Source organism: Balaenoptera ricei, chromosome 2 (assembly GCF_028023285.1).
Source record: "Balaenoptera ricei isolate mBalRic1 chromosome 2, mBalRic1.hap2, whole genome shotgun sequence".
Classification (NCBI taxonomy): Eukaryota; Metazoa; Chordata; class Mammalia; order Artiodactyla; family Balaenopteridae; genus Balaenoptera; species Balaenoptera ricei.
The window spans coordinates 102,448,249-102,475,216 of NC_082640.1; the positions used below are offsets into that span (position 1 = coordinate 102,448,249).

General features: G+C 37.3%; 1 protein-coding gene across 2 annotated transcripts in view; it reads left to right on the forward strand.

Annotated features, from left to right (window-relative positions):
- Positions 1-26,968, forward strand: part of ZNF106 (zinc finger protein 106) — a 61,718-nt gene that overhangs the window by 24,799 nt on the left and 9,951 nt on the right. For both annotated transcript variants that reach the window (XM_059913517.1, XM_059913518.1), the window contains 13 exons: positions 2,613-2,810; positions 6,081-8,261; positions 9,360-9,993; positions 11,144-11,213; positions 12,555-12,709; positions 12,793-12,853; positions 13,357-13,695; positions 15,686-16,466; positions 16,827-16,882; positions 17,757-17,902; positions 19,375-19,509; positions 24,265-24,381; positions 26,707-26,898. In XM_059913517.1, the coding sequence (XP_059769500.1) occupies positions 2,613-2,810; positions 6,081-8,261; positions 9,360-9,993; positions 11,144-11,213; positions 12,555-12,709; positions 12,793-12,853; positions 13,357-13,695; positions 15,686-16,466; positions 16,827-16,882; positions 17,757-17,902; positions 19,375-19,509; positions 24,265-24,381; positions 26,707-26,898 (5,065 nt within the window). The remainder of the gene's footprint in view (positions 1-2,612; positions 2,811-6,080; positions 8,262-9,359; positions 9,994-11,143; positions 11,214-12,554; positions 12,710-12,792; positions 12,854-13,356; positions 13,696-15,685; positions 16,467-16,826; positions 16,883-17,756; positions 17,903-19,374; positions 19,510-24,264; positions 24,382-26,706; positions 26,899-26,968) is intronic.

The window sequence follows — 26,968 nt, forward strand, 5'->3', positions numbered from 1 at the left end:
TGTCTTTTAAAGAGGGATTTTGATGGTTTGGACCTATGAAAAATTCTCCGTGGGAATTCCCTGGTGGTCCAGTGGTTAGGACTCCGTGCTTCCACTGCAGGGGCCACAGGTTCCGTCCCTGGTCAGGGAACTAAGATTCCGCATGCCAAGCGGCGCAGCCAAAAAATAAAAAGAAAAAAATTCTCTGCATTTTGGAAGTAAGGATAAAATCAGGGATTTTATTCAAGAATACCTTTTAGAATGATGTCCCTGGTACTGCAATATACAGTTTAGCGTTCTATAAACTTTTAGGTAGAAAAGTAGACTAAAAACATTTTCCACAGTTGTAGAGAGTTTAAAGCCCAAAAGATTTTCTAACCAGAAAATTCAGTTGATTTGAGTTGTTATTATAGTGTAAATTATGTATGCCAAGTTTGTTACAGTCCTCAGATTCTTCTGATGCTGCCCATTGGGGATAGATTTCTATTTATATATACATTTTAAACTTCACTCTGTGTTGCTGTGAGAAAAGGCTTGCTTTCAGTTACAAGTTAACGTTCACTTTGAATGAACTACCTTAATTTTAATTGCTTGAGAGAAGAGTGTGGATATCCCAGGTAAACTGGAGAAAGTTGAGGATTATTTTTCTTTAACTATATAATTGTAGTAAAATACAGTTGAAAACTCTCAGTGAAAATAATGTATTTAAGTTCCTGGAGGATTAGAAGGAATTAAACTATCGATATTCAGGGTAATTCAGGGAATCTGGTCAGAACTCATTAAAATGAATCTTAATGTCAAAGACTATATCGCATCCAGAGCATTTGAGGTACAAAGTCAAAAAAAAGATGGAAACTTACGAATTTTCTCCGTTTTTCTGAGGTGCTTTTCATGATTCGCACAAAGTAAAAAACTGTTTTGTTTACTTACTGGGCATTGTTTGTTTATAATTTGTCACCATTAACCATATACTTAGCTTGTTTCCTGGAATTTAGTAGTTGCTCAGTAAGTTTTTGTTTTTTGTTTTAAAATGAACTCTTGTTCCTTTTATTATTTTTTTAAATTTTATTTATTTATTTATTTATTTTTGGCTGTGTTGGGTCTTCGTTTCTGTGCGAGGGCTTTCTCTAGTTGTGGCAAGCGGGGGCCACTCTTCATCGCGGTGCGCGGGCCTCTCACTATCGCGGCCTCTCTTGTTGCGGAGCACAGGCTCCAGACGCGCAGGCTCAGTAACTGTGGCTCACGGGCCTAGTTGCTCCGCGGCATGTGGGATCTTCCCAGACCAGGGCTTGAACCCGTGTCCCCTGCATTGGCAGGCGGATTCTCAACCACTGCACCACCAGGGAAGCCCAAGTTTTCTGTTTTTAATGAATATTCAGATGATCTGTAACAGAAACCATCTTCTAGTAAATGAGGTGCTTAATTTTGAGGGTCTCTTCTGGCTAACTGATGTGAATTCTGCCCATGTCTTGTTGGATATATGTGAGGGGAAGATGAAGCAGTGTTGTGTATGTATTTCTGTGTCTGTCTGTCTTATCAAAGACAGCATGTCTTTGTATGTGTGTTTTTATAGAATGGCATAGGAAGTGCAAAAATATCACTAGTATTAACCCAAGACAAATGATAGAGTTAAGCCAATTTGGATTATTGAGTGGATATTACTGTCCATTTATTACACATGTGCCCGTGGTGTTCAGGTGTTTCTCATCAATGACTGCATAGATCGCTGAGCCAATCAACGGACTCAGGAAGCTAAAAAAGCAGTTAAATTATTCATCTACTACAGCTCTGGACATTGATTCAAGACTTTGGCTTCTTAAGCTGGCCAAGTATGAGATATACCATGAAGTGTGTAAAGTAAAAGAAGAAAAAGCCTGCCCAATTATCTTTCTTAACCGAGAACCTGGTTATACTTCTCTCTCAATGGTGTTCTTTTCTGAAACCTGAGAAAAACCATTTGCCTAGCACAGCTGTTAACTTCCTACAACTGAAATGCTTTCCATTCCCTTTAAAATAAGCCCTTCTGAAGCAGAATGTAGATCACATGTATCATCCGACCAGAAAAGTTTGCTGAGACTACTACTATCATTTGCCCTGGGGTCCGGAATCTTCACATTCCAGGCAGAGCTCCAGCTGTTCCGATTTAGTTACCAGGTTATGATTGGCTACACTGCCTACCCTTTTCTCCACCCCTTAATTTTCACTGGGAGAAAGTTTTTGAGCCAGAGATTAAATGTAAGAGCTGTCGCCAGGCTTTCTGAGTGCAGCTGGCACCATGGGTGTGCTCTGGAGCAACTTCTGTTTGCTCTGAGCCCCCCGCCCTGCCTCCCCTTTCACCACGTTTCCTCTGGCAAGGTTTTAAGTACAGCAATTCAAGAAGATTTCTCCTCCTAAACTATATTATTCTAAAGTGTATTGCCTCTTGATTGCTGGAAAAGAATCTTTAATTCATTTCAAAAGTAACTTATGAACAAACTTATTAAAAGTGATGAAAGGAGCACTGAAATTGATTAGAACTAATTTTTCACTGTGCCAAAGTGTGCAGTGTCTTTCAGAGGAAACTATAACAGATCTTGTGAGTGTGCCATGCCGGTGGGGAGAATTGAATGTCCCTCATCTCCCTCTTTCCCTAGGGACAGTAGTCATGAGTGCCGAGTGTGCGGGGTCACAGAAGTGGGTCTTTCTGCGTATGCAAAGCACATTTCTGGCCAATTGCACAAAGATAATGTTGATGCCCAGGAAAGAGAAGATGATGGAAAGGAAGAAGAAGAGGAAGATTATTTTGACAAGGAACTCGTTCAGTTAATAAAGCAAAGGAAAGAACAAAGTCGGTAAGTAATAATTTTGATATTTTAAAAAGCCTATCTGAAACAGAATGTAGTAGAGAATACATTTTCCATTTACATTCTTTTCAGCCTATAGCATTTAGACTTACCTTTTTTTAAAATTAAATTTTATTTTTTTATTGAAATATAGTTGATTTACAAAGTTGTGCCACAGACTTACTTATCTTAATTTTAAAGTTTACCTTGAAGTTGCTGTCTTATTTATAAAAGGCAATGGAATGCTTTCTTGAACTACTGTATTAACTCCTTAAAAAAAAAAACCAAAAACTCAGTATTGACCCTACCTAAAAGCTAGCTATAGCTGCTATGTATCTGAATTTTACCATGTTGATAACTATGTTTAGAACTGTTTTTATTAGTTCCAAATTTTTTTGGATACCAATAAATTCTTATTTGGTATCCAGATTTTCTAGTGGAAAGGTATTAGTGAATAAGCTTCATTTGAATATGTTATATAGCATTTCTTATTTCATCCCTTAGGAAAAAATTGTTTTGCCTAATGTGAATTAACATGGTGCTTCTACCAAATTTGATTTATCCCTTTATTATTAATTTCTTCAGTAAATATTTATTGAATAAATTTATATTCAATTGGACAGTGTCAGGATCATTTCAGCAATAGAAGTTTTATAGCTTGTACTACATAATTTCATACCTACATCTATAATTCAGGTATTAGCCTTTTGTATTTTAACGTTACTGATATGTGGTCTGAAGAGTTTAATTAATGAAGCAGAAAATTTCAGATATGAGTAAAAGAGATATAGAACCAGTTATGAGGTGGGGTAATTTTTTAAGTCCTAGAACATGGTAAAAAACGTTTCAAATTATAAAAATTTTAAAGATCCTTCTTGAATACTAGTTATCCCTGGTCTGTATTTCGTTTTCAGTTAGAGGTTTGAATATAAAAAAGAAGTAGTTTTTATTCTATATGCTAAAAGTTTTTTGAACAAGTCCTTAAAGGAGACTTTCTTAGTTTTAAAATGTCTGTAGCAACATGGTTCTTAAATTGATTAGTTGCTTATCCTTCAAATGACATTGTCACTACTTTCAGTATAGCTGTAGTTTACTCTTGTTTTAGGGTGTTGGAGCCTCTAGGAGACTAACTTCTATTTTTGTTGTTACACTCTTGTGCCACTATTAGCTTATCTGTATAAATGATTAAACATTAAGTCAGAGGGTAAAAGAGCTTCTCAATAAATTAGACATTCATGTTGTAGATACTATTCTTTGATTATTTTTATATGCCTCTTTGGTGACCTATTTATAAAGTCATCTACTTATTTCTTCATGAGGTGTTTTTCTTTTTTCCTTCATGAGGTTTTTAGTTTAGATTGTTCTTTCTGGGCTGTGGGTTTAGCTGCATGCTATTGTCCCCCTGACCTAGCCAATTCATGATGATCTAGGAATTTTACTTTGTGACTCACTTATTGCCCAATTCTCCTCGTTTCTGGATCATAATTAGTGGAGCCAAGTCAGTGATCTCCTTGGATGTCATAAGTTTCATACTGCCTAGAAACAAAAAAACAATTTGGTTAATGGTGGTACAAAAATCTTCCAAGTATCTGTAGTAACACTTGTCACTTGGGGACTTAGGGTCTCCTGTTTAGAAATAGTTGTAATTCATAATGTAAGTGGATGTTTGAACTTTTAGGTAAATTAACTTTTAATTCCGTCATGTGAAAAAGGAGGAAATTCCAATTTGTGTCCAAAATCTTATAGACATTCGAAGCTTTTAAAGCCAATTAAAGTCAATACTGAGTTTAAAATTTAAGGAGGGAACCCAACTGCAGAAACTTCGAGATTTTTATTCTGTCAAGGTCTAGTGGTTAAGAACGTGGGCTCTAAACAGACTTGTGGTTGCTAACGGGGAGGGGGGAGTGGGGGAGGGATGGATTGGGAGTTTGGGATTAGCAGATGCAAACTATTATATGTAGAATGGATAAACCAGCAAGGTCCTACTGTATAGCACAGGGAACTATATTCAGTATCCTGTGATAAACCATAATGGAAAAGAATATGAAAGAGAATGTATATATATATTTGTGTATATATACATATATATGTATAACTGAATCACTTTGCTGTATAGTAGAAATTAACACAACATTGTAAATCAACTACACTTCAATTAAAAAAAAAAAGAGCTCTAGAGTCAGACACCAAGGTTCAGATCTCTACCGTAACACTAACTAGCTATCTTGCTCTAGGCAAGTTACTTAACCTCTCTAATCCTCAGTTTCCTTATCTAAAAAGTAGGAATAATGCCACTTGCTGCAGAGTTGTGAAAATTAAATGAGATAATCTATGTAAAGTGATGAGCACTAAATGCCTTATGATAAGTAGGTACTCAATACATTTTAAGTAGTAGTATTCAATTTTTTGAGCACATACCACATGCTAAGCACTGAGCTAGGCATACTATAGGCGCTTTTTAGAGAAAAATGATTTTACGCCTATTCCTGTGATGTTTGCTTAAATTTATTCACGTTTCTGTGAGCTCCTTGTCTAACATGAATAGTTGAAACAGCTGTAGCTTCTTTATAAAAACCTCTAGCTCATGAAGCTCCTTATAGCACTTACTGTGGCTCCTACTTGTTATGTGCTATTTTACTCCTGTTTGTGACCCTGCTTATTTCCTTAGCTAGATTATAAGCCCTTCAGGAAGAGGAACTATACATAAAAGTTTTCTTTTACCACTAACAGTCACTGAATGTGTACTTAATAAAGTGTTCATTAATGAAAGTGATTATGCAAAGTAAAATCTTACCATTTAAAATAGGTTAAGAATCTGGGTTTTCAGAAAGAACCAACTATTGAAGAAATCATGGTATTAAGAGCAGGTGAATTTAAATTGTATTAACTATGATAACTAACCATAGCTACAAAATATACTTGTTCTTATTTTCAAAAAGTTGTATAATATAAAAATAATAATTGGATGATAGGGACAAAATCCCAGAATATGCCGAGAAAAACAGGAGCAGGAGAGGGAAGATAGTATAAATGTGTCAAGTTTTTAATATTTTGGGGGTGATTGGAGACACAAGATATTAGTTTCTAATCAACAAATTGTGAAATATAAGTTTATATCATTTAAAGATATGAAAGCACCTACTATTTGAAATAAAAGTAGTCTCTGTTACATATTCTAGGTAACAGAGGAGGAAGGCAGAGGGGAAGTTTGGTGGGTTATGCCTGTAGAGGGACCAGCAGAACTCTTTTAAATCACTAATGAAAGACTTTTTCTTCCAGGCAAGATGAACCTTCCAATAGCAGCCAAGAAATAAACTCCGATGACAGGCGATCCCAACGGAGACGAGAAGACCGAATTCCTTACCAAGACAGAGAGAGCTACAGTCAGCCAGCATGGCATCATCGTGGACCTCCTCAGCGGGACCGGAAATGGGAGAAAGATGGCTATAATAATACGAGGAAAAACAGCTTCCCACATTCTTCGAGGAGTAGTGGTGGATCAAGGGGATGTTCTGGCTGGCATAAGGGTGTTACAGGAGGCTCCTCAACTTGGTTTCACAACCATAGTAATTCTGGAGGTGGTTGGCATTCAAATAGTGGAATGGTAGATTGGAATCATAATGGTACAGGAAGGAATTCCAGTTGGCATTCTGAAGGAACAGGTGGCTTTTCCAGTCGGCATATGAACAGCAGTAACGGAAACTGGAAATCCAGTGTACGTAGCACAAATAGTTGGAATTACAGTGGCCCCGGAGACAAATTTCAACCAAGCAGAAACAGAAATTCTAACTGTCAAATGGAAGACATGACTATGCTATGGAACAAGAAATCTAAGTCAAACAAATACAATCAAGAGAGATATAAGTGGCAGCGGCAAGAAAATGGCAAAGTTGGTGCAGTCGCCACATACAGAGGTCCTTCTGAAGGATTTACAAGTGATAAGTTTTCTTCAGAAGGCTTACTTGACTTCAATTTTGAGCACCTGGAAAGCCAAACCACTAAACAAACAGATACCTTAGCTTCCAAAGTTGGTGGGAAGAATGGCAGTGTAGCAAGGGAAAAGCTCCGTCGCTGGACTCCTTACCCTTCCCAGAAGACTCTGGATTTACAATCGGGAGTGAAAGAAGTCACTGGTAACAAGTTGGAAACGATAGACAAGCCTCTCTTTGATTTTAGCTTGATAACCACAGGAATACAAGAGCCCCAAATTGATGAAAGAAATAATTCTCCAGCACTGAAATCACAAAAAGAAACACATACTAGATCTCTTAATCATAAAGCCACTTCTGACTGCACTGCTTCCTATGAGGTAGTGAGAGAGTGCCCCATTATAGAAAAACCTGAACAAGAGCATACCTTAAATAAGATGCCATTGCTAAAATCCCCACTCCTTCCAATTCCAGTCACTAAATCAGCTCCTCAAAAGCAAGATTCAAAGAATCCCTCAAAAAACACCAAAACGAATTCTTTTTTTCCTGGAGAACACTCAAACCCCTTGAACAAACCCACTGTGGAAGATAATCAGGGTTCTTACGTACCCAAATTGCGAAATTCAGGTCCTCGTGTTTTAAAAGGGCATAAAAGTACATTTGGAACTCAAAGGGAACCTGATGAAAATTTAAGTGATACATTACAAAAAGCCAAAGATGTGCTAGAGTGTAATGAGTCATTGCAAAATCCACTTCTTAGCGCTTCTAAAAGGACCAGGAATTATGCAAAAGCAAGTAGGAATGTAGAAGAGTCTGAAAAAGGATCTTTGAAGATTGAGTTTCAAGTAGACGCATTAGAAGATGAAAGTGATGGAGAGATATCTGATGCACAAAAGAATGGAACAAAAATTGGAACCCTGGGTTCTGCAACTACAGAAGTTTTATCCTGCAGTACTCATGCTGCTGATGAGAAAAGGGGGGATGACCAAAACCTGAAAACATCTAGAAAACCATCCACTTCCCCATGTAACTCAACAGTTCACCAGAAAGAATCTGAGTTACAAATGACATCTGTAGCCAGCCCACACTCTGACTTACTGCTAGATTTGAAAACTGCTCTAGAAGATGCACAGGTTGATGACCCTGTTAAATCTCATGTATCTTATGAAACAGAAGGCTTTGAGAGTACTAGCTTGGATGCTGAGCTTCAAAAAAACGATATAGGTCAGCCCTCAGGCCCTCTCCTGCCTGAACTAAGTAAGCTTGGCTTTCCTGCCTCACTCCAGAGAGATCTAACCCGTCACATTAGCTTGAAGAGCAAAACTGGAGCACACCTTCCTGAGCCAAACCTCAACAGTGCTCGCCGCATCCGCAATATCAGTGGTCATCGAAAGAGTGAGACAGAGAAGGAGTCTGGGCTCAAGCCAACCCTTCGGCAGATTCTAAATGCATCTCGGAGAAATGTCAACTGGGAACAGGTCATTCAGCAAGTAACCAAGAAAAAGCAAGAGCTAGGCAAAGGCTTACCCAGGTGTGTGCCTCTTTTCAGTATCCATTTCCCTTTTTTTCTTTTAAACTTACCCTTTGATTCTGGTCAAGAGAATTCTCCTTGTTAAATTTAATTAAATGTTTGCAAAAAATATACGTTGTAGATGTCTGGTTTAAATATCCAAGAGTGACTGCTACTCTATAACAAATGGAATAAAGTGTTTCCTAGCAGGGAATTCAGGTTAAAAAGAAGCACACCTACTTCTGAGAAATGAAGTAGGGACAAGGAAAAAAACTTAGAAATCTAGCACTTTGGTGATAGGGGCCATAAAGTGACAGCATAAAAAAAGTCAATCTATAGCTCTGTATCTATCTATAGATCTTAATGAGTGGTACAACTTTTAGGTATAACTGTTCTCATTACCTTTCTGTCTCATTACCTTTCTGTTCATTACATTACTGTTCTAAGAAAGTGTGGATGGTTATCCTTCTGTATTTGCTCTAGGCATTGTATTTGTGATCACAAAATACTTTCTCCTAAGTACTTGTGTAATAGTTTGGCTATTCATCTTATGTTGAGGCACTAAACTTTTCTGAATGGTAAAGCAGCATTCAACATAGGTTTGCTACTTTTGAAAGTAGCAAAGTTTGAAAATCATCCTGCTTTATAATTACATAGCCCTCTAGGCTTAAATTTCTATCCTTGTCGAAATAACATACTTATTGTGCCCCCTTTTCTCTTCCTGTAACTTGTATCATTGAGATTTTAAAGTTCTTAGCATGGTGTCTGCTGCTTGTAAATGCTTAATAAACATTTTTGTTTATTTTTTATTTGTTTGCTGTTAAAAATTACGTATTTATTATTGTTGATTTAGAGCTCCATATTAAATAAAACCCTCAGTTTTTATTCCCTCCTTTTGTATATAGCTGTATACAAATATCTAATTTGGTACTTGTTACATTATAATACTTACAGTAGAGTTAACTTACTTTATGTTTAGAACTCTTAATGCTCCTTGAGGGCAGAAACCATCTATTTATATTTGTAACCTCAGTGCTTAACAGAGTCTGGCATATTAAGTGGTGCCCCCTCTCCCAACCATGTCTGATTAATTATTTTTCTTTTTCTTTCTTTCTCGAGGTTCGGCATCGAGATGGTGCCTCTAGTTCAAAATGAACAAGAGGTCTTGGATTTGGATGGGGAGCCTGATCTGTCCAGTCTAGAAGGATTCCAGTGGGAAGGTGTTTCCATTTCTTCATCCCCTGGGTTGGCAAGGAAGCGAAGCCTTTCAGAGAGCAGTGTGATCATGGACAGGGCTCCTTCTGTGTTTAGCTTCTTCAGTGAGGAAGGTACAGGCAAAGAAAATGAGCCCCAGCAGATTTTTTCACCTAATAGCTCATTGAGGTCTGCACAGAGTCAAAAAACAACCATGGGCCTTAAGCAGGAAGTGACACCTCTAGCTGCCTCCCTAAGAACAGGTGAAAGAGCTGAAAATGTTGCTACTCGAAGGCGACATAGTGCTCAATTATCATCTGACCATACGATACCTTTGATGCATTTGGCAACAGACCTGCACAGCCAGGAGAGCTCTACACCACTTTCAGAGAATCACAATGCCCAGGAGAGTAATGGAGAAGGAAACTCTTTATCATCAAATGCAGCCTTAGCCCTTGCAATCTCCAGTTTGACAGATGCAGCCACAGACAGTAGCTGTACTTCTGGTGCTGAACAAAATGATGTCCAGAATATTAGAAAGAAACGAAGAGCCACTGGAGTGAGTATGATTCCTGTGCTTTTTGTAGAACATTTCATGTGGCGACTTGGCCTTAATTAGAAGGACTTAACTGTTTAATTTTTCTTGGGTATCTGGTGTTGTGGTTCTCCCTACTCTGGAATAAAAGATTTCTGAAGCTTACTCTTACTTTCATATTCTTATCCTACGGGTTTCTTTAACTGAGTAACTCTAGTAAGTTAGATGTAATTGAATATGAATGTATAGTACTAGGAAAATATGAAGTCATCTCTAAAACTAGTATCTAAGCCAATGATTCTTTGTATCACCTGACCAAGGAATGAGCCACATCTTCAGCTGTAACTTTATCTGTTTTCATGATGCATTCTGTACTGCTGCTGAAGAAAGGTACTCTAGTGTTGCATTTGTAGGGCATGTATGCTTGTCGGACCCAGAACTACTAGGCTTAACACTAAGGTGGTTTTATACTATGAGAGTACATCTATATGAGCATAGTCTTAGTCTCTGTTACTCTATCTTTTGTACTTAAGTTACCCAGCTTGGTCTTTTTAGAATCCATTACTTCACTGATAGTTCTCTTCTGGCACCTGTGATGTTAATATTGCCTAACCCTTTCTGAAAAGAAAGAGTTGCTGGTGGTAATATAGTCTGGAATCTGGCACTGTGAGAAAATGGGCTGTTTCCTTTAATATTGGGACAATATAACAAAGTAGTCATTCCAACTCTGCTCCTTTGAGCTAGATGCTGTATGGATGTTATTGGATGAGAGATTGTCTTATGACAAAGCTAATATCTTGGGGCTTGTCTCAGGCTGTTGAGTTTTTTGTTGTAAAGATTTCCTTGTTGAATTCTAAAGTAGAAACTATGAAATCTGATTCATGTATTATTAGCTTTTACCAAGGTGATATGCTTTGCCTAAGCCCTGTGGGATTAACGTCCCTCTAGGATGCTAGGGAGGTACTTGATCTTGGATTGTATTTTTTTTTAATCAGATACATTCATTCAACTAATATGAGTTCATACCATGTTCATGAGACTCCTACTGCCCTGTTAGAGATGGTAGCAATAATGAAGAATAATGTATGACGATCTTAGAACTGGTTCTTTTTTTCCCCTCCTGGATAATGGCCTTTACATATTTAATATTATTCAATTTTCTTTATCTCCTTAGGATGGATCTTCTCCTGAACTCCCAAGTCTTGAGAGAAAAAATAAAAGAAGGAAAATTAAAGGAAAGAAAGGTATAGTATAGAATATTCTGGCAGAAAGAAATTGTTCTTACAGCAATTCAGCCTTTTTACAAGTTGATACAGAGTGTAGCTTATCAAACATGGAATGCCCATTTATTTATTTATTTATATTTGTTATTTTTGTCATCTTGCTTAAGGGCATAGAAAAAGTTTGATTTCCTACTATATCCAGTTGCAGCTGTAGAAGAAATATATGATGCCACCTAGACCTGAAAACTAAAGTTAATATATATCTCGGACAAATTGAATTCAGTGTATAGCTAGAAAGTGTCACTGGGCCTTTTCAGTGGGGTGAAGAGGAATAAGGACATTTAGTAAAAATTTTATCCCTCTTGGTCATTTATAGCCATTTCTCTCACTTTCCATTTTTGAGGCATCTTGGTTGCTTTTCTCATGTGAGTTAGGTAGAGAAGTTATTAGTGTGGCTCCCTGACTAATATGCTTCTATGACTCTTGCCTTCCACTGACTCTAACACCATTAGTGTATAAGGGCTAGTGCAGGAAGTGATTAGATGAACTTTCGGTGACTGGATGTGATAGATAAGGTGGGAGTCAAGGGTGACCTCATTTTCTGGGTGTGGCAGTTGGGTGGATGATGGCATTATTTGTAGAGCTAGAAAACTCCATGAGAGTTGCAGGTTGAGGGTAGAGGAAGATGGTGAGTTCCCTTTTGGATCCCTTGAGTTAAAGGACTTTAGAGACACCTAGGTAGAGGTATCAAGTTGGTAGTTGGATATGTGGGTCTGGAGTTTAGGGGAGAGGTCTTGGAGTATTGAATGGGAAATAGGCAAACATAAAGATGACAAATACGTGCACATAGTAGAACATTTTATTTAAAGTAACTTAAGTATACTGTTTCAAAGCTATATTTTCTTCAGGATGCCTTTTGTAATAAAGAGAACTACTTTAAATTAACAGACTAGAAAAATATGAATCGGGAAGAGAGTGCAAGCAGTTCAGGTTTGGGGCCCAATCTAAGCCAAAGCCTTGGGTGAAGAGGGTAGTAGATAAAGGAACATGGGAGATGAAACCTACAAGAGTTGATTTGCCTGGGGCAGAGATGTTGTTTGGAAGGGTCATGGTGGAAGATGGTGATTTGGTAAATTGGTACCATGCATGTGGTGGTACGCTTGAAACCATGAGGCTTGGTTTCTGACAACATCAGGTTTGACTACATGATTTGTAAAATTTGATGAGTCTCCTTCCAGTGACCTAGTGGGGAGAAAATAAAGGCCTGTCCTAGACAATTGATGCAGTTCCATCTTCTGAGGAACTGTATTATTAAAGAGAAGTCTCCAGTATTAAACTGAACTTTATGGTTTCTTTTGACAGAACGTTCTCAGGTTGACCAGCTGCTGCATATTTCGTTAAGGGAGGAAGAACTAAGCAAATCATTGCAGTGCATGGATAACAACCTTCTGCAAGCCCGTGCAGCTCTTCAGACAGCTTATGTTGAAGTTCAGAGGCTACTTATGCTCAAGCAGCAGGTAGTAGCACATGGAATGTCTAGTGAAAATGGATCATCTTGAAGTTGGATTTAAAAATGCTTAACAAAATACTTTATTTTTAGATAACTATGGAGATGAGTGCCCTGAGGACCCATAGAATACAGATTCTACAGGGATTACAAGGTATTCAGAGAATCTGATGGATTGGACCCTCTGTAACTTGTTATTTTTTGGTTCTCTGTGGAGGGGAATTAAAGTAGTTTTGAAAAAGTTAATATGATTTTTCTCGTGTCTCCTTGGTTTCATCCTTCTATAGAAAGGCCTGTGAGACTGTACATCCCCAAAGTGCTTAGCAGTGGAGATAATGTTACAGAAAGAGTCCTGGGTTAGGAATCCTAAGACTAGGGTTCAAATTTTGACTCTTCTGTTAGTACCGACGTGACTTTGGATAAGTCACTTAAAATCTGAAAAATTGGAATATTAATGCCTGTTCTGTCTGTATCCTTGGTGGTTATATATATATTATATAATATATATATAGTATATTATAGCTTATATAATAATCTGTTTTAAAGAATTATGAGGGTTTTAAAAATTCTCTTGTAATCTTTAAAAATACAAATTGGCTCAAAAATGAGTGGCTTTTCAGATAACATTTTTGCATTTGTGTATGTTTCCCATTCTAGAAACATATGAACCTTCTGAGCGTCCAGACCAGGTTCCCTGTAACCTTACACGAGAACAAAGGAACATTAGATCTCAAACATCTGCTGATGCCACACTGCTGCCTACTCCTTTTTTCCCGGTTTTCCTGGAGCCTTCATCTTCCCATGTGTCTCCATCATCCACTGGAGCCCCTCTCCAAGGAATCACATCTACTTTCCAAGCCCATGGCAGCGTTCCTGCTCCGGACTCATCAGTTCAGATTAAACAAGAACCCATGTCTCCTGAACAAGATGAGAATGTGAATGCTGTGTCACAAGGCTCTGCTTGCAATGTGTCCAAGGAATTACTGCAAGCTAATAGTATGTAAACTTTTCTCTGGGTTAAGGGCAACCCTGTAGTGGGTCTACGGCAATTTTATATCAGTGATGTAACATCATACTTGCCCATTAAAACTGAAATTATTACAGTTTTTCTTGAAGTTTTCTTATTTAGGAAGATTATTTAAATATTGGTAACCTTTTTCTAATTTTCTCTAATGTAGGATTACTGAAGTGACTTTGGATTAGCACTTAACAGGTTTCATTTATTAGGATTGGTGCAGAATTATTTGGTTTTTGTGAGATAAATGGCATTGAAGTTGTTTAGTCAATTTTCTAGATAAGATATATCCTCTGAATTTCTCATTACTTAACTATCTTTATCATTTCAAGTACAAACTAGGGTTAATATAGACCTGAGGAGCAGGTGGCCATGATGAAAGGCAGAGGGCTCTGGGGTTTGGAATCATCTAATAGAAACTTGGGCAGTTTTGAGAAATAGCCAGGGTTTTTACTCTCTTCATAAAATAATTCTTACCTAGTTACCATTTGAGAATAATTTCCAAGCTATTTAAAATCTCATCTGAAGTTTGCATAACCACAGTGGTGCTACATTGAAAATTAAGTAAGAAGCAAACAGGGACTTCCCTGGTGGTCCAGTGGGTAAGACTCCATGCTCCCAATGTAAGGGACCCGGGTTTGATTCCTGGTTGGGGAACTAGATCCCCCATGCATGCCGCAACTAAGAAGTCTGCATGCCGCAACTAAGAAGTCCGCATGCCGCAACTAAGAAGCCTGCATGCTGCAACTAAGAAGCCTGTGAGCTGCAACTAAAGATCCCACCTGCTGCAACTAAGACCTGACACAACCTAAATAAATAAATAAATAAATAATAAATAAATAAATATTAAAATGAAAGAAGCAAACTGATATTGTGTGATTTTTTTTTGAGCAAAAACAAAAAGTCTGAAGAATTATCCTACATTTTGCTATCTGTTGCCACACTAATCATTGATATCTATATCAAATGTATATTATCTTTCATATTGAATTATGTTATTTTTATATGGATACTATTTAGTATTTTTTAAAAACTAGTAGTATTTTTTTCAAAAATAGCTTGTATTTTATTTCCTTTTCTGATTGCAAAACTAATTCATGTTCATTGTAAAAAATTGGGAAACTATAAAAATGTGGATTTGTTATTTTGTTATATATTTCAGTCTTTTAAAATTATAAATGTTTATGTGTTTACACGAGACTTTATACAAAGGACAAGTCATAGTCTGTTATAACTTGATTTTTTTCCCGCTTAATTATGATCATTTTCCTGTGTCATAAAAATAATTCACCTAAAACACTATTTTACTAGTTGTATAATATTTCAGAAGTTGCATAATCTGAATATACAATAATTTATATAATCTTTGAATATTTACGTTTTTTCCTTTTTTTGTATTCTGTATAACGCTGCATTGTATATGTCTTTGAGTATGTCTGTGATTATTTCATCAGTTTAAATTTCTAGACATGAAATAACTAAGTCAAGGAAAATAGACATTTTAAGTCAGCTGACTTTTTAACTGCTAGTATGTAGCTAAATTGGATGATATACAGGTAAAATGCATAATGAAAACTTCTAAGAAATAAAGGTGAAAGCACTTTAGCTAAATAGATATTTAAGTGTCTGCTAAGAATAAAACACATTGTTAAATATGTGGACATTTCAAACAAGAAAGAAAAAAGATCAATAGAAACAATCCCTGCCCATAAAAGGAGCTTTTGTAGGGTATAAGACATGCATGTAATTTGTGAGATTAATGCAAGGCAAAGTATATAAATACTGTAATAGAAATATGTGTAGGTTATGGGAAGCTGAGGGGTGAGATAACTAAACCATGACTGTTAAAGCTGTTAACATATCGAAATGTCATTATTTGGTAGAAGTTCAATCAGTGATAACTGTAGTTTATGACTACAAATACCAGACACAAAAACGATGGAATAATTTTTTTTTTCCTTCTCAATTCAGGAGAGATCAGTGACAGTAGTCCAGTTTATCCAGTTATCACTGCAGCATTGTCCTTATCAGAGCTAACAGAGAGATTCCATGAGCCTAGCCAAGAACTGAAGTTTTCTGTGGAGCAAGGAAATACCAGAAACAGAGGGAACAATCCCTCTTCCCAATCATCTGGTCTTCCTAGCATAAATAAAGAAGGTGAAGAGCCAAACAGAGGCAACAGCGGGTCTGAAGCCTGTACCAGTTCTTTTCCAAGATTGTCCTTTGCTTCAGAAACCCCTTTAGAGAAAGAGCCCCACTCTCCAGCTGACCATCCAGAACAACAGGCAGAGTCCACTCTGACATCAGCTGAAGCTAGGGGGAACAAGAAAAAGAAGAAGCTTAGGAAGAAGAAAACTCTGCGGGCTGCCCATGTTCCTGAGAACAGTGACACTGAACAGGATATATTTACTGCTAAACCTGTAAGGAAAGTAAAAACTGGAAAGTCCACTAAAGGGGGGAAAGTGACAACCTCCACCTGGGAAGATAGCAGAACTGGTCCAGAACAAGAGAGTGTCAGAGATGAACCAGATAGTGACTCGTCTCTGGAAGTCCTAGAAATTCCTAATCCTCAGTTAGAAGTGGTAGCCATTGATTCTTGTGAATCTGGAGAAGAGAAACCAGACAGCCCATCTAAAAAGGATATTCGGAACTCCACAGAGCTAAACTCATTAGAAACTTCTCGCTCTGGTTGTGATGAAGTTAGCTCTACCAGTGAGATTGGCACCCGTTATAAAGATGGCATCCCTGTAAGGTAAGGACACCGTGTTGGTCCAATCAGAACAGCTTTCACCGTTCTATTCTTAAAAAATAGAACTTTTTGTTCTGAATCAGAATTTTTTTAAAGAGTCACATTTATAGAAAATCAGTAGGGATAATGGGTATGGAAGAATCAAACCTTAGCAATGGAGATTTTCTGCTTTCTCATTTGTGTTGTAAATATTTACTGTACTTTTATTTCCTTTCATATAGAAATTTCAGGTGGAAAAACCGATCTCATATCATTGCTATTTTGTCCATTGTTTAGAACAATCTTTTGAGTCATGAAAATGTAAGTTTTACTGCCTGGCCTGTTCACACAGATGCTAAGAAGACTTTTGCTATTATTTTGTAGTGTGGCAGAAACTCAGACTGTGATCTCCTCCATAAAAGGATCAAAGAACTCTTCAGGTATTTGGTTGTTCAGTTTTATTTAAATTAATCACAGAAAAAAAGTCTTGTAAATATTAGAGCCAGGGTTTAAATCTACTTAAATATGCTTATACAGTAGGGGGCAGGGACTGGGCTTGTTACCAAGAGGATTGCTTTGACCAGCAGTTATGGTATCCCTAAATCCTCAAATCCTGGCATTTCAGTTTCTTACTCCCGTCTCTCTTACCTGGCTGTCTTACGTGTTCAACTAATTAGTAAAGTTGGCCTTCTGTATCTTCAGTTCCGTATCTATGGCTTCAACTAACTGCAGATCGTGTAATATGCATTTATTGAAAAAAAAAAAAAAACTCGTGTGTAAGTGGACCTCAACAATTCAAACCATGTTGTTCAAGGGTCAGCTGTAAACAGGAGGATGTGTATAGGTTATATGCAAATACTATGCCGTTTTATATAAGGGGCTTGAGCATCTGTGGATTTTGGTGTGGGGGCGGTGGGGGAGTCCTGAAACCAGTCCCCTTTGGATACCAAGGGACAATTGTATTAAGGTTTTGTTGGCTCTGGGGTGTTTTGCTTTGAGAAGGAACTACTTAATTCCTTACTCAACAAAATAACTGGCAGCAGAGGAAACTGGATGTGGAAAGATACTTGGTGCCTTATGGGTATCACTCAAAGCTCACTATATAAGTATCTTGTTCCTAAGTGAAAGGTCTTCCCTGCCTTTTCTTATTATGAAATCTTCATAATGAAGATCACTAATGAAAATATGGTGTTTTGCTGGGGGAACTAGGCTTTAAGGAGAATCCAGAGACCACTTTTTCGTAATGTTTTAAATTTTTTAGTATCTTTTGAGACACAAGCAGACACATCTCTGAAACATATTCTTGTTTTCTAGAAATATCTTCAGAGCCAGGAGATGATGATGAGCCCACAGAAGGGAGCTTTGAGGGGCACCAAGCTGCAGTGAATGCAATTCAAATATTTGGGAATTTACTGTATACCTGTTCAGCAGATAAAACTGTCCGAGTTTATAATCTCGTGGTAAGTTGATACATCAGTTTGAATATTTTTGTTTGGTTGCAGGTTTTAGAAACTCCAACTAGCTGTCTCTTAGACTAGGAGTTTATTTGCTGTCCAGAGATGGAGTGGGCTTTAGACTAACTTTAGATACAGTTGATCCAGTGGCTCAGTGGGATCACTGGAGACTTAATTTCTTTCTTTATCTCCATTCTGCCTTCTCTGATATCACCTCTTCCTAAAGCAAGTTCTCCTCCTGCTCACAGATAGATGTCAGTAGCCACAGGGGTTTCTTTTCCCTCCCACCACCAAAAAAGGGTCCTGTGCTTTCCTCTCTGAACAATCACTTGGCAAAAGGAAATGGGATTATAACAATAGGCTCGCAACAGTCAGGTCCCAGCCCTGGAGTTGATGCTGAGGTCTGTCACATAGCTGCTACATAATAGAGAAGGGATAGAGTGAGTACTGGGGAAGTAGTCAATATAAGAGGAGGCATTTTCCCTGAGAGTTGATTAATTATCCCGGTTATTAAGAAGAGCAACGGTCTTCCACTACCCCACACTTAGGATAATCTAATGCTCATTACTCTCAATTTTCATAGAATGGACTTTTGAGTTTTGAGTCTGGTATGCATCAAACTAATTCTGTTTATCTACAACGATAGCCAAGAAACTTTAGGAACACTATGTTTGAACAAATATGGTGAAAGTATTTGAAATTGATGAAGTCCTTGAAAATCAAAAGATTAGATTGATGATGGACTGAGAAAATGTGTTTGCTGTAGGCAACAGGTATATAGGTTTCTTTAGCCTAATAATGTGAGGGCAACAGGGATGACTGAAGGAAGGAAGCAATGGTACCAGGAGGTGTGAGTGTAAGATTTGGGGAATTGGCTCTAACTCTGAACTGAAAGGTAAGTATAGGTATATATGTACATTCTAAATATATAACAGTATGTGCACAGAGACAACAGGATGTTCCATTATGAAACCACACCTGGAACACTAGACCTGTGATGGCACCTGACATGTCTTTGAACATTGTGGCGCATGCTCTGCATACTGATCAAATGCAGGAACTTATTTGGGTAATTAGCTATAGTTTGGATTTGCTAGCTTTTTGGTCCACATTGTTGGAGAGCCTTGCCCTAGATATTAACTAAAATTCTGATCTGTCTTATTATAGCAAATTGCCCTAAGTATTGGGTTGGCCAAAAAGTTTGTTCAGGTTTTTCTGTAACATCTTATGGAAAAACCCAAACGAACTTATGGCTCAGTTAGTATATAGTTACAGGTACCTCAGTACATGTGACTGTTTGCTGGGCATTCAGTGAACAGGTATTTACTGAACACCTTTTGATACCAGGTACTATTCTAGACTCTGAGGCTACAACAATGAACTGTATGTTTTAGCATCTTTTTTTTTTTTTTTGAGGAAATACATTATCTAATCCATTTATATCCACAAGTAATGATCTGAACTGTGCTTGACTTTAGAGTCGGAAGTATATTGGTGTCTTTGAGGGCCATACCTCCAAAGTGAACTGCCTCCTGGTTACTCAGACCTCTGGGAAGAATGCTGCCCTTTATACTGGTTCCAGTGATCACACCATTCGCTGCTATAATGTTAAGGTAAGTGGGTCCAGCAAAATCAAACGTGATAATATTGAAACACTTTGACTGTATTTACTGTGTAGAGTGGAGACACTGAGACAGATGCTTCATTCTGTTCACTTTCTTGCTTCTGAACTTACTTCAGTACCCTTGTATAGCCTTTAGAAGAAATGAGGCTTAGATCTAAACCATGTTTTCTGTCTCTCTCCACCAGTATCTTTTCACTTACTACTATTAATAATATACCTCCTTTGATCTTTTCAACAATTACTCTTGAATTTTATTTTCACATCATATGCCAAAATTAATACTAGAGAGAAAATGAAATGTTTAAAATTTTTAAACCTGAAAACGTAGAAGTAGATATCTCCTCTGAGAAAGAATTTTCTAAATATATTGTAAGAAATGAGAGAAAATCGTTTGCATTAAATATATATATTATAGGACTTCCCTGGTGGCACAGTGGTTAAGAATCCGCCTGCCAATGCAGGGGACACGGGTTTGATCCCTGGTCTGGGAAGATCCCACATGCTGCGGAGCAACTAAGCCTGTGCACCACAACTACTGAGCCTGTGCTCTAGAGCCCGTGAGCCACAACTACTGAGCCCACGTGCCACAGCTACTGAAGCCCATGCTCCTAGAGCCCATGCTCCACAACAAGAGAAGCCACCACAATGAGAAGCCCATGCACCGCAAAGAAGAGTAGCCCCCGCTCACCGCAGCTAGAGAAAGCCCATGCACAGCAGCAAAGACCCAATGCAGCCAAAAATAAATAAATAAATAAATAAATAAATACACACATATATTCTTTAAAAGATTTGATTATTTAAGACAAAATTTATAATACCGAAGATTAGGTTTTTAACATATATAGATGGAATGTGTGGTAACAGGAACACAAAGGAAAGGGAGGATGGAATTGTGCTGGTGCAAGGTTCTTATATTTTACTGGGGATAAGTCAGTTTTACTTTGAACTAGATTGTTACAATTTAAAGAGGTAATCTCCAGAGGCCGACTCACAGCTTCAGTGTGCATCAGATAGACCTGGAGAGCTTGTTAAAACACATATTACTGGACCCCACTCCCAGAGCTTCTGATTCAGTAGGCTTGGGATAGGGCCCAAGAATTTACATTTCTAACATGTGATACTGATGCTACTGGTGTAGGGGCCACACGCTGAGAACAGCTGCCCTAGAGCAACCACTAAAAGAATAAAGCAAAGAAAGACAGCTAAAAAATTTAATAGAGGAATTAAAATGGCATACTAAAAAACACTTATTTAATAAAAAACAAGGCAGAAATGGGGGAACAGAGAAATAAAAATGAGACAAATAGAAAGCAAATTGGAGTCTAAATCTAGTCATATTTAATAATTATATTAAATGTGAATTAACACTAAAATCAAAAGGCAGAGATTGACTAGCTAAAGAACAAACATCAAAATCTGTGCTGTCTACAAGACACACCTTTTAAATTCAGACACAAGTAGGTTGAATTAAAAGAATGGAAAAAAATGTACTATGCAAATAATAACAAAAAGAGCTAGAGTGATTGTGTTACTATCAGGCAAATAGACTTTAAGACGAGGAATACTACTGAGACGGGTGGCATTTCATAATGATAAAAACGTCAATATAGCAGGAAGATAGAACAATTAGAAATATATGTACCTCATAACAGAGCACCAAGATATGTAAATTAATACTGATAGAACTACAGAGGAGAAATAGACACATCCACAATTATAGTTGAAGACTTCAACACCTCTCTCAATACTTGATAGAGTACTGGACAGAAAATCATCAAGGATGTAGAAGAACTGGACAATACCATTAACAAACAAGATCTAATTAATACTTATAGTTAAAAAAAAAAATTAACATTTATAGACTCCGCCATCCGAAACAGCAGCATACACATTCTTTCCAAGTGCATATGGAGCATTCACCAGTATAGACCATTGCTGGGTCGTCAAATAAGTCTTAGTCTTACTGAGAATCTCAATTAAAAGAATTGAAATCATTTAGAATATGTTCTCCAACCACAGTGAAATTAGAAATCAATAACAGAAAGAAATCCACAAAAAAAAAAAAAGAGAAAGAAATCTTGGAAGTCCGCAAGTAAGGGGTAATGAAATAGCATACTTCTAAGTTACCCATGATTCAAAGAAGTCACAAAGGAAATTAGAAAATATCTTGAACTAAATGAAAATGAGCATCCAACTTAACATTTGTAGGATAGCTAACGCATTGCTGAGGGGGAAATTTCTAGTTTTAAATGCTTATATTAGAAAAAAAAGTTTAAAATCAATTATCTGAGTTTGTAAGAAAATAGAAAAAGAAGAAAAAGTTAAACCCAAAATAGATATATAAAGGAAATAATAAAGAGCAGAACGGAAACCACCAATTTATAAAACTGACACACAATAGGGAAAAATCAGTGAGACCAGAAGCTAGTTTTTTGAAAAGATAAATTAAAAAAAAACTTTTAGCTAAATTAATCAAAACAGGAAGAAGCCACAAATTTCAAATATCCAGAATGTAAGAAGGAGCCTCATAACAGCGTTATTAATGAATACATCCATCAACTGATAAATGGATAAATGTGGTATATAAAAAGTGGAATAATACTAGCAACAAAAAGGAATAAACTATTCATACATGTAGCAACATGGATGGATCTCAGAAACATCATACTAGGTGAAAGAAGTCATATGTAAAAGACTACATACTGAATGTTCTCTTAATATGGAATTCTAGAAAAGGCAAAACTATCAGAGTTGCCTGGGATGGCAGTGGGGACTGACTGAAAGAGGGTACGAGGTAACTTTTTAGAGTGCTGGAAACGTTCTGAAAGTTGATTGTGGTAATGGTTGCATAACTGCATACTTTACTAAACTTAATGAAACGAATATCTAACATGGTGAATTTTATTATACGGAAATAATACTTAAGTCTGTTGAAAATTGTAAACAGATTTTGGCAAGAAATTGTCTTAGGTAAAAAGAGGGGAAAATAGTAACAGGATAGGATAAACATAGGGTTAATATCATATGTTGTAAGGAGCTTACACCTTTGAGAAGAGAAATAGTAAAATCCCTACACATAAATTGAAAGACAGAAATTCTTTAAAAAGAGGATATACAAGTAACTATTTGAAAATAATAGTCTTGTCAATAAATGGAAGTTAAAACAGAAGTTCAGTACCATTTTGACTTATAAAATTAGCAAAAACTTTTAAAAGATTTTTTAATGTTTTTAAGGGTTCTAACCCACAGTAGTATTTGGCATAGTGGGACTGTACATTACTGAAAAAAATTCTTAGTTTTTGAAATTGAGGTGTAACTTTATATAGTAAAGTACATACATTTTAAGTATACAACTTGATGAATTTTTACATAGATACACATTTGTTTAACCACCACCAAGATCGAAACACAGATCATTTTCATCCCCCTAAAGCTTCCCTCATACACCTTCCACTCACCACCCCCAGCCAAAGAAAACTATTGTTCTGATTTCTATCATTATAGATTATATTTGTCCGTGCTTGAACTTCATATAAATAAACCATACTGGATGTATTCTTTCACATTAGCTTTAGCTTGCCATAATGTCTGAAATTCATCTTTATTGTTGCATGCACCAATAGTTCTTTTTTATTACGGCAACGTATTGCGTTTCTCCTATAAAATTACAAAATGATCTCACACGATGGGTTAGCCAGAGGCAACATATATGTTATCATTTGAGCATATTCACTGTCTTTTCCTTTATTTTACAATTGCATATGCAGCATTTATATTTGTAATTTTATGCGGGGAAAGTAATTTAAAAGACTGACTCTTTCAGGTATGAAAGAAGGCTGGAAGAGATCAAGGCTTTGATAGTCTACAGCTTTTATCATCCAACCCATAGCTTGTCCCATCCTACTTATAGGATGGGACAAGTAGGTCCTACTTATAACCGTCTTGATTTTAATTCTATATCCAGACCTCTTTAAAAAGCTAAACTTGGGCCTTTAGTCACTTAGTATCATTCAACAGCATTCAATCTTGAGCACTTACTATGTAACTGGCCGTGTTCTAGGTTCTAGGTAATTAGATTTTATCAGTGTAACCCAGTTCTGGAAATTCATGGAAATGGTTTCTTGAAGGTCAGCTCAAACTGTGTTAGTATAGGCTGGATATGCATCAGAATTATGAAGGAAATTTTTAAAAACACATATTCCAGGGCCTGAATTAGAATCTCAGGGACTGGGGTGAAGCTTGGGGTTCTATATATTTTCAAAGCTTCTTGGGTAATTATAGACCAGCTAACCTGATACTGGTTTGAAGGAGGCGTTTGGGAGCTATTAAAATAGAGAATCAATTGCAGGAAAGTGCATATTTGATTAACGCAATTATCAGATATACAACTATAATCTTTATTTTCCTTTTTAAATGTCAAGTGCAGCTTTAACTTTATCTTTGGCTACTTAATTTAAGAGACTAGAACCCAATCCATAGTGCCCTTTGAAGAATTTCTACATTCCAAATTAGAAAGATAGGTAACATTAGAAGTTATATTTGATTACTATATTACCTACAGCTTGAGGGTCTTTGGCTACATATTTCGAAGCAGAAGACAGTCTAAGATAGTCTTCTACAAAATAGAGGACACTACATTTTCTTCCTCATAAAAAATCATTTCACACTCTGTTCTCAGGAGGACTGTTTTCACATCTTATTTGCCTTTAACCTCTGCTGATCAGGTGTTGTGTGCTTTTATCAGACTCGAGAGTGTGTGGAGCAGTTACAGCTGGAAGACCGGGTTCTCTGCCTCCACAGTAGGTGGCGAATTCTCTATGCAGGACTGGCAAATGGCACTGTGGTCACCTTCAACATAAAGGTTAGTGGTTGGGGAGAGAAGACTGAATTCCCATGCCGCTTGAAAATGGTGTGAGTGTGTGTGGGAAGAAGTTGAAGGCAGACGTTTTCCTGTTTTTGTGTGTGTTTGAGAAAGCAACAGAATTAGCCGCTACTCAAAAATTTATCTTCTGTTGTAAGTGAAACAAGATGCTGCATTCTGTCTGCTCAGGCCCGAGTGTGCCAGGACCAAAGTGTAACTCTACTAAATTAAACCAGGCCTGATGATTTGGGGCCAAATAATGAGTCATAGGTTAAACTAGTCTGTCTCATTTTAAGAATGATACCATGAAATGAGCTTAAATTCCTTTGAGTATGACATTGATGTGGTTTGGAACTGATTTAGGGTTTCATGAGGGTAGCTTGTTCTTGACTTGAACTAAGTCAAGGTTTGCCTTCATTCCTGTGGGGCTCATTCTTTCCTGACCCAAATATAAATCCATTTGTTGAGCAAACCTTTATGGAGCACTATTACATGCTAGGTCTCAGGATAAGGCTTAGGAAATGAATACGGAACAGTTCTTGATGGCCCTGTGTGCTTTGTTAATGTAGTTGGACTTGTAAGCTTTAAAGTAAGACATGATCTAATTTGTATTTTAGAAAATGTCACTCTGGAGTTGAACAGGATGGAAAATACTGGTACTAGTAGAAGCTTGGAGACCATTTAGGAGGCTTTGTTATGGCAGCTGACATGAAAGATTAGACTAAGGTGAAGAGAAGAGAATGGATAAAAGATGTAATTGGAGGTAGAAGTGATAGGTTTGGTTACTAGTTAGTTGTAGCATTCTATCCCGAGGCCATCTGGTCATCTTTTAACAGTGTGTTAGAATGTTACTGTGTTATGCCTTATTACAGTATCATATGTTTAGTTAGTACCTACTATCTCTCTTTCTACCAGCTAGCTGGAACTACTTATAAGGAATTCAATAAAATATGTCATGGTTTCTGCCTTTAAGAAGCTTAAAATCAAGTTAGAAGAAACTAGCACATATATAATCAAGTGTCAGATTATTTGGTTCACTAGATATGAGTAGATCACAGAAGGGTAATTAGTAAAGGTTTTTGCATTCTAAATGCAAAGTGCTAACAACCTAGATTAGATTTGGTTAGGGCAATAGAAATGAAGACAGAATAGATTTAAAATATTTTAAAGGATAAAACTTGATAATTACCCAGTTCTCTTCTATTTTGTGAGATTAATCAAAGGTAGGTAGAAGTTTTGGGGCAAGATGATGACAAATTCGAATGGGAATGGTCTTTATTTTTATTTTTTTGAAATGGTCTTTAAATGGTTGAAAAGCCCCAGCAAAGATGGACCTTGAGACAGAGATTTGAGAGTTTCTGCAGAGATATGAATTTTGAAGGCTTGTTAGGGCTGGGCCTTTTCTGTTTTGCCCATATTCCTGGAACGCAGTGCTTTCTGGGGCTCAACAGAAAGCCAGGGCTGTTTACCTGGGCCTTCCCACCACTGGGCCCTGAACTCCATTGATCTGTCTCCCCTGCATCTCAAGATGACTGAGATTGATGCTCAGCTCTGTAGGCTCCCAGCTGCTGCTCTTGCCTAGTTTCTGGGAGTTTTATCTCATGCACGCACCTTAAACTACCTTTTTAGAGTTTTGGGGAAGTAGGAAACTTTATGAACAAGTTTGGTTTGGGAATGAGGGAAGCAAGTCTAAAATCTGAGGTAAAGGAGTGTTTGGGAATTCAGGATGTGACCATGCCACTCTGACTGATACAAAGGCTTCTGTAGTTTAACTTAATGATGTCATGAGAGATAGACATAGAACCAGAAGTCAGAAGAAGGTCAGAATAACAGAAAGGTGGAGAATGAGAGACTCTGATTGTCTAAGAAGGTAGTTCTCAAAGAGAGTTTTGGAAACAACCATGACAGAGTGCATAAATTTTGGATGACAAAAAAACAGTGAGAGTTCTTGGGTCTGTGGCATGGAAAGTGTATTCAAATATGAAAAAAAGGTTTATCATTCATTATCATTTACTTAAGGGAAGTGAGAGAGGGCGTAAAAGAGAACCAAATTCTAATTATGGTCAGGATAGTGCGGGTCAAAGGTAGAAATGAGTTTATAATGTAAGACTGTCCCCACTAGAATCAGGAAGGAAGGAGTCATGAATACAGAGAGTATTGGAATAGGAATGGCAGAGGTTGGGGAATTAGGGATAGGGAGTCGATATGAGAACTTACCGGTGTTAGAATTTAGAGTTTGTATCAAGGTAGTGATTTGGGTTAGTTGATGTTGAGTTTTTCCAACTAAGTTGCTTTTACTTCATATAATGGTGGTGTATTTTTCAGAACAACAAACGACTTGAAATCTTTGAATGCCATGGCCCTCGGGCTGTCAGCTGTCTTGCCACAGCTCAGGAAGGTGCCCGAAAGCTGCTGGTTGTGGGGTCTTACGACTGTACCATTAGTGTACGTGATGCACGGAATGGACTGCTCCTGAGAACTCTGGAGGGCCACAGCAAAACCATTCTCTGCATGAAGGCAAGTATAGTGCAGAGAATAGGAGCTCATTGTCTGGTACAAATAGAAGGGTGTGAATGAAATTTCCCAT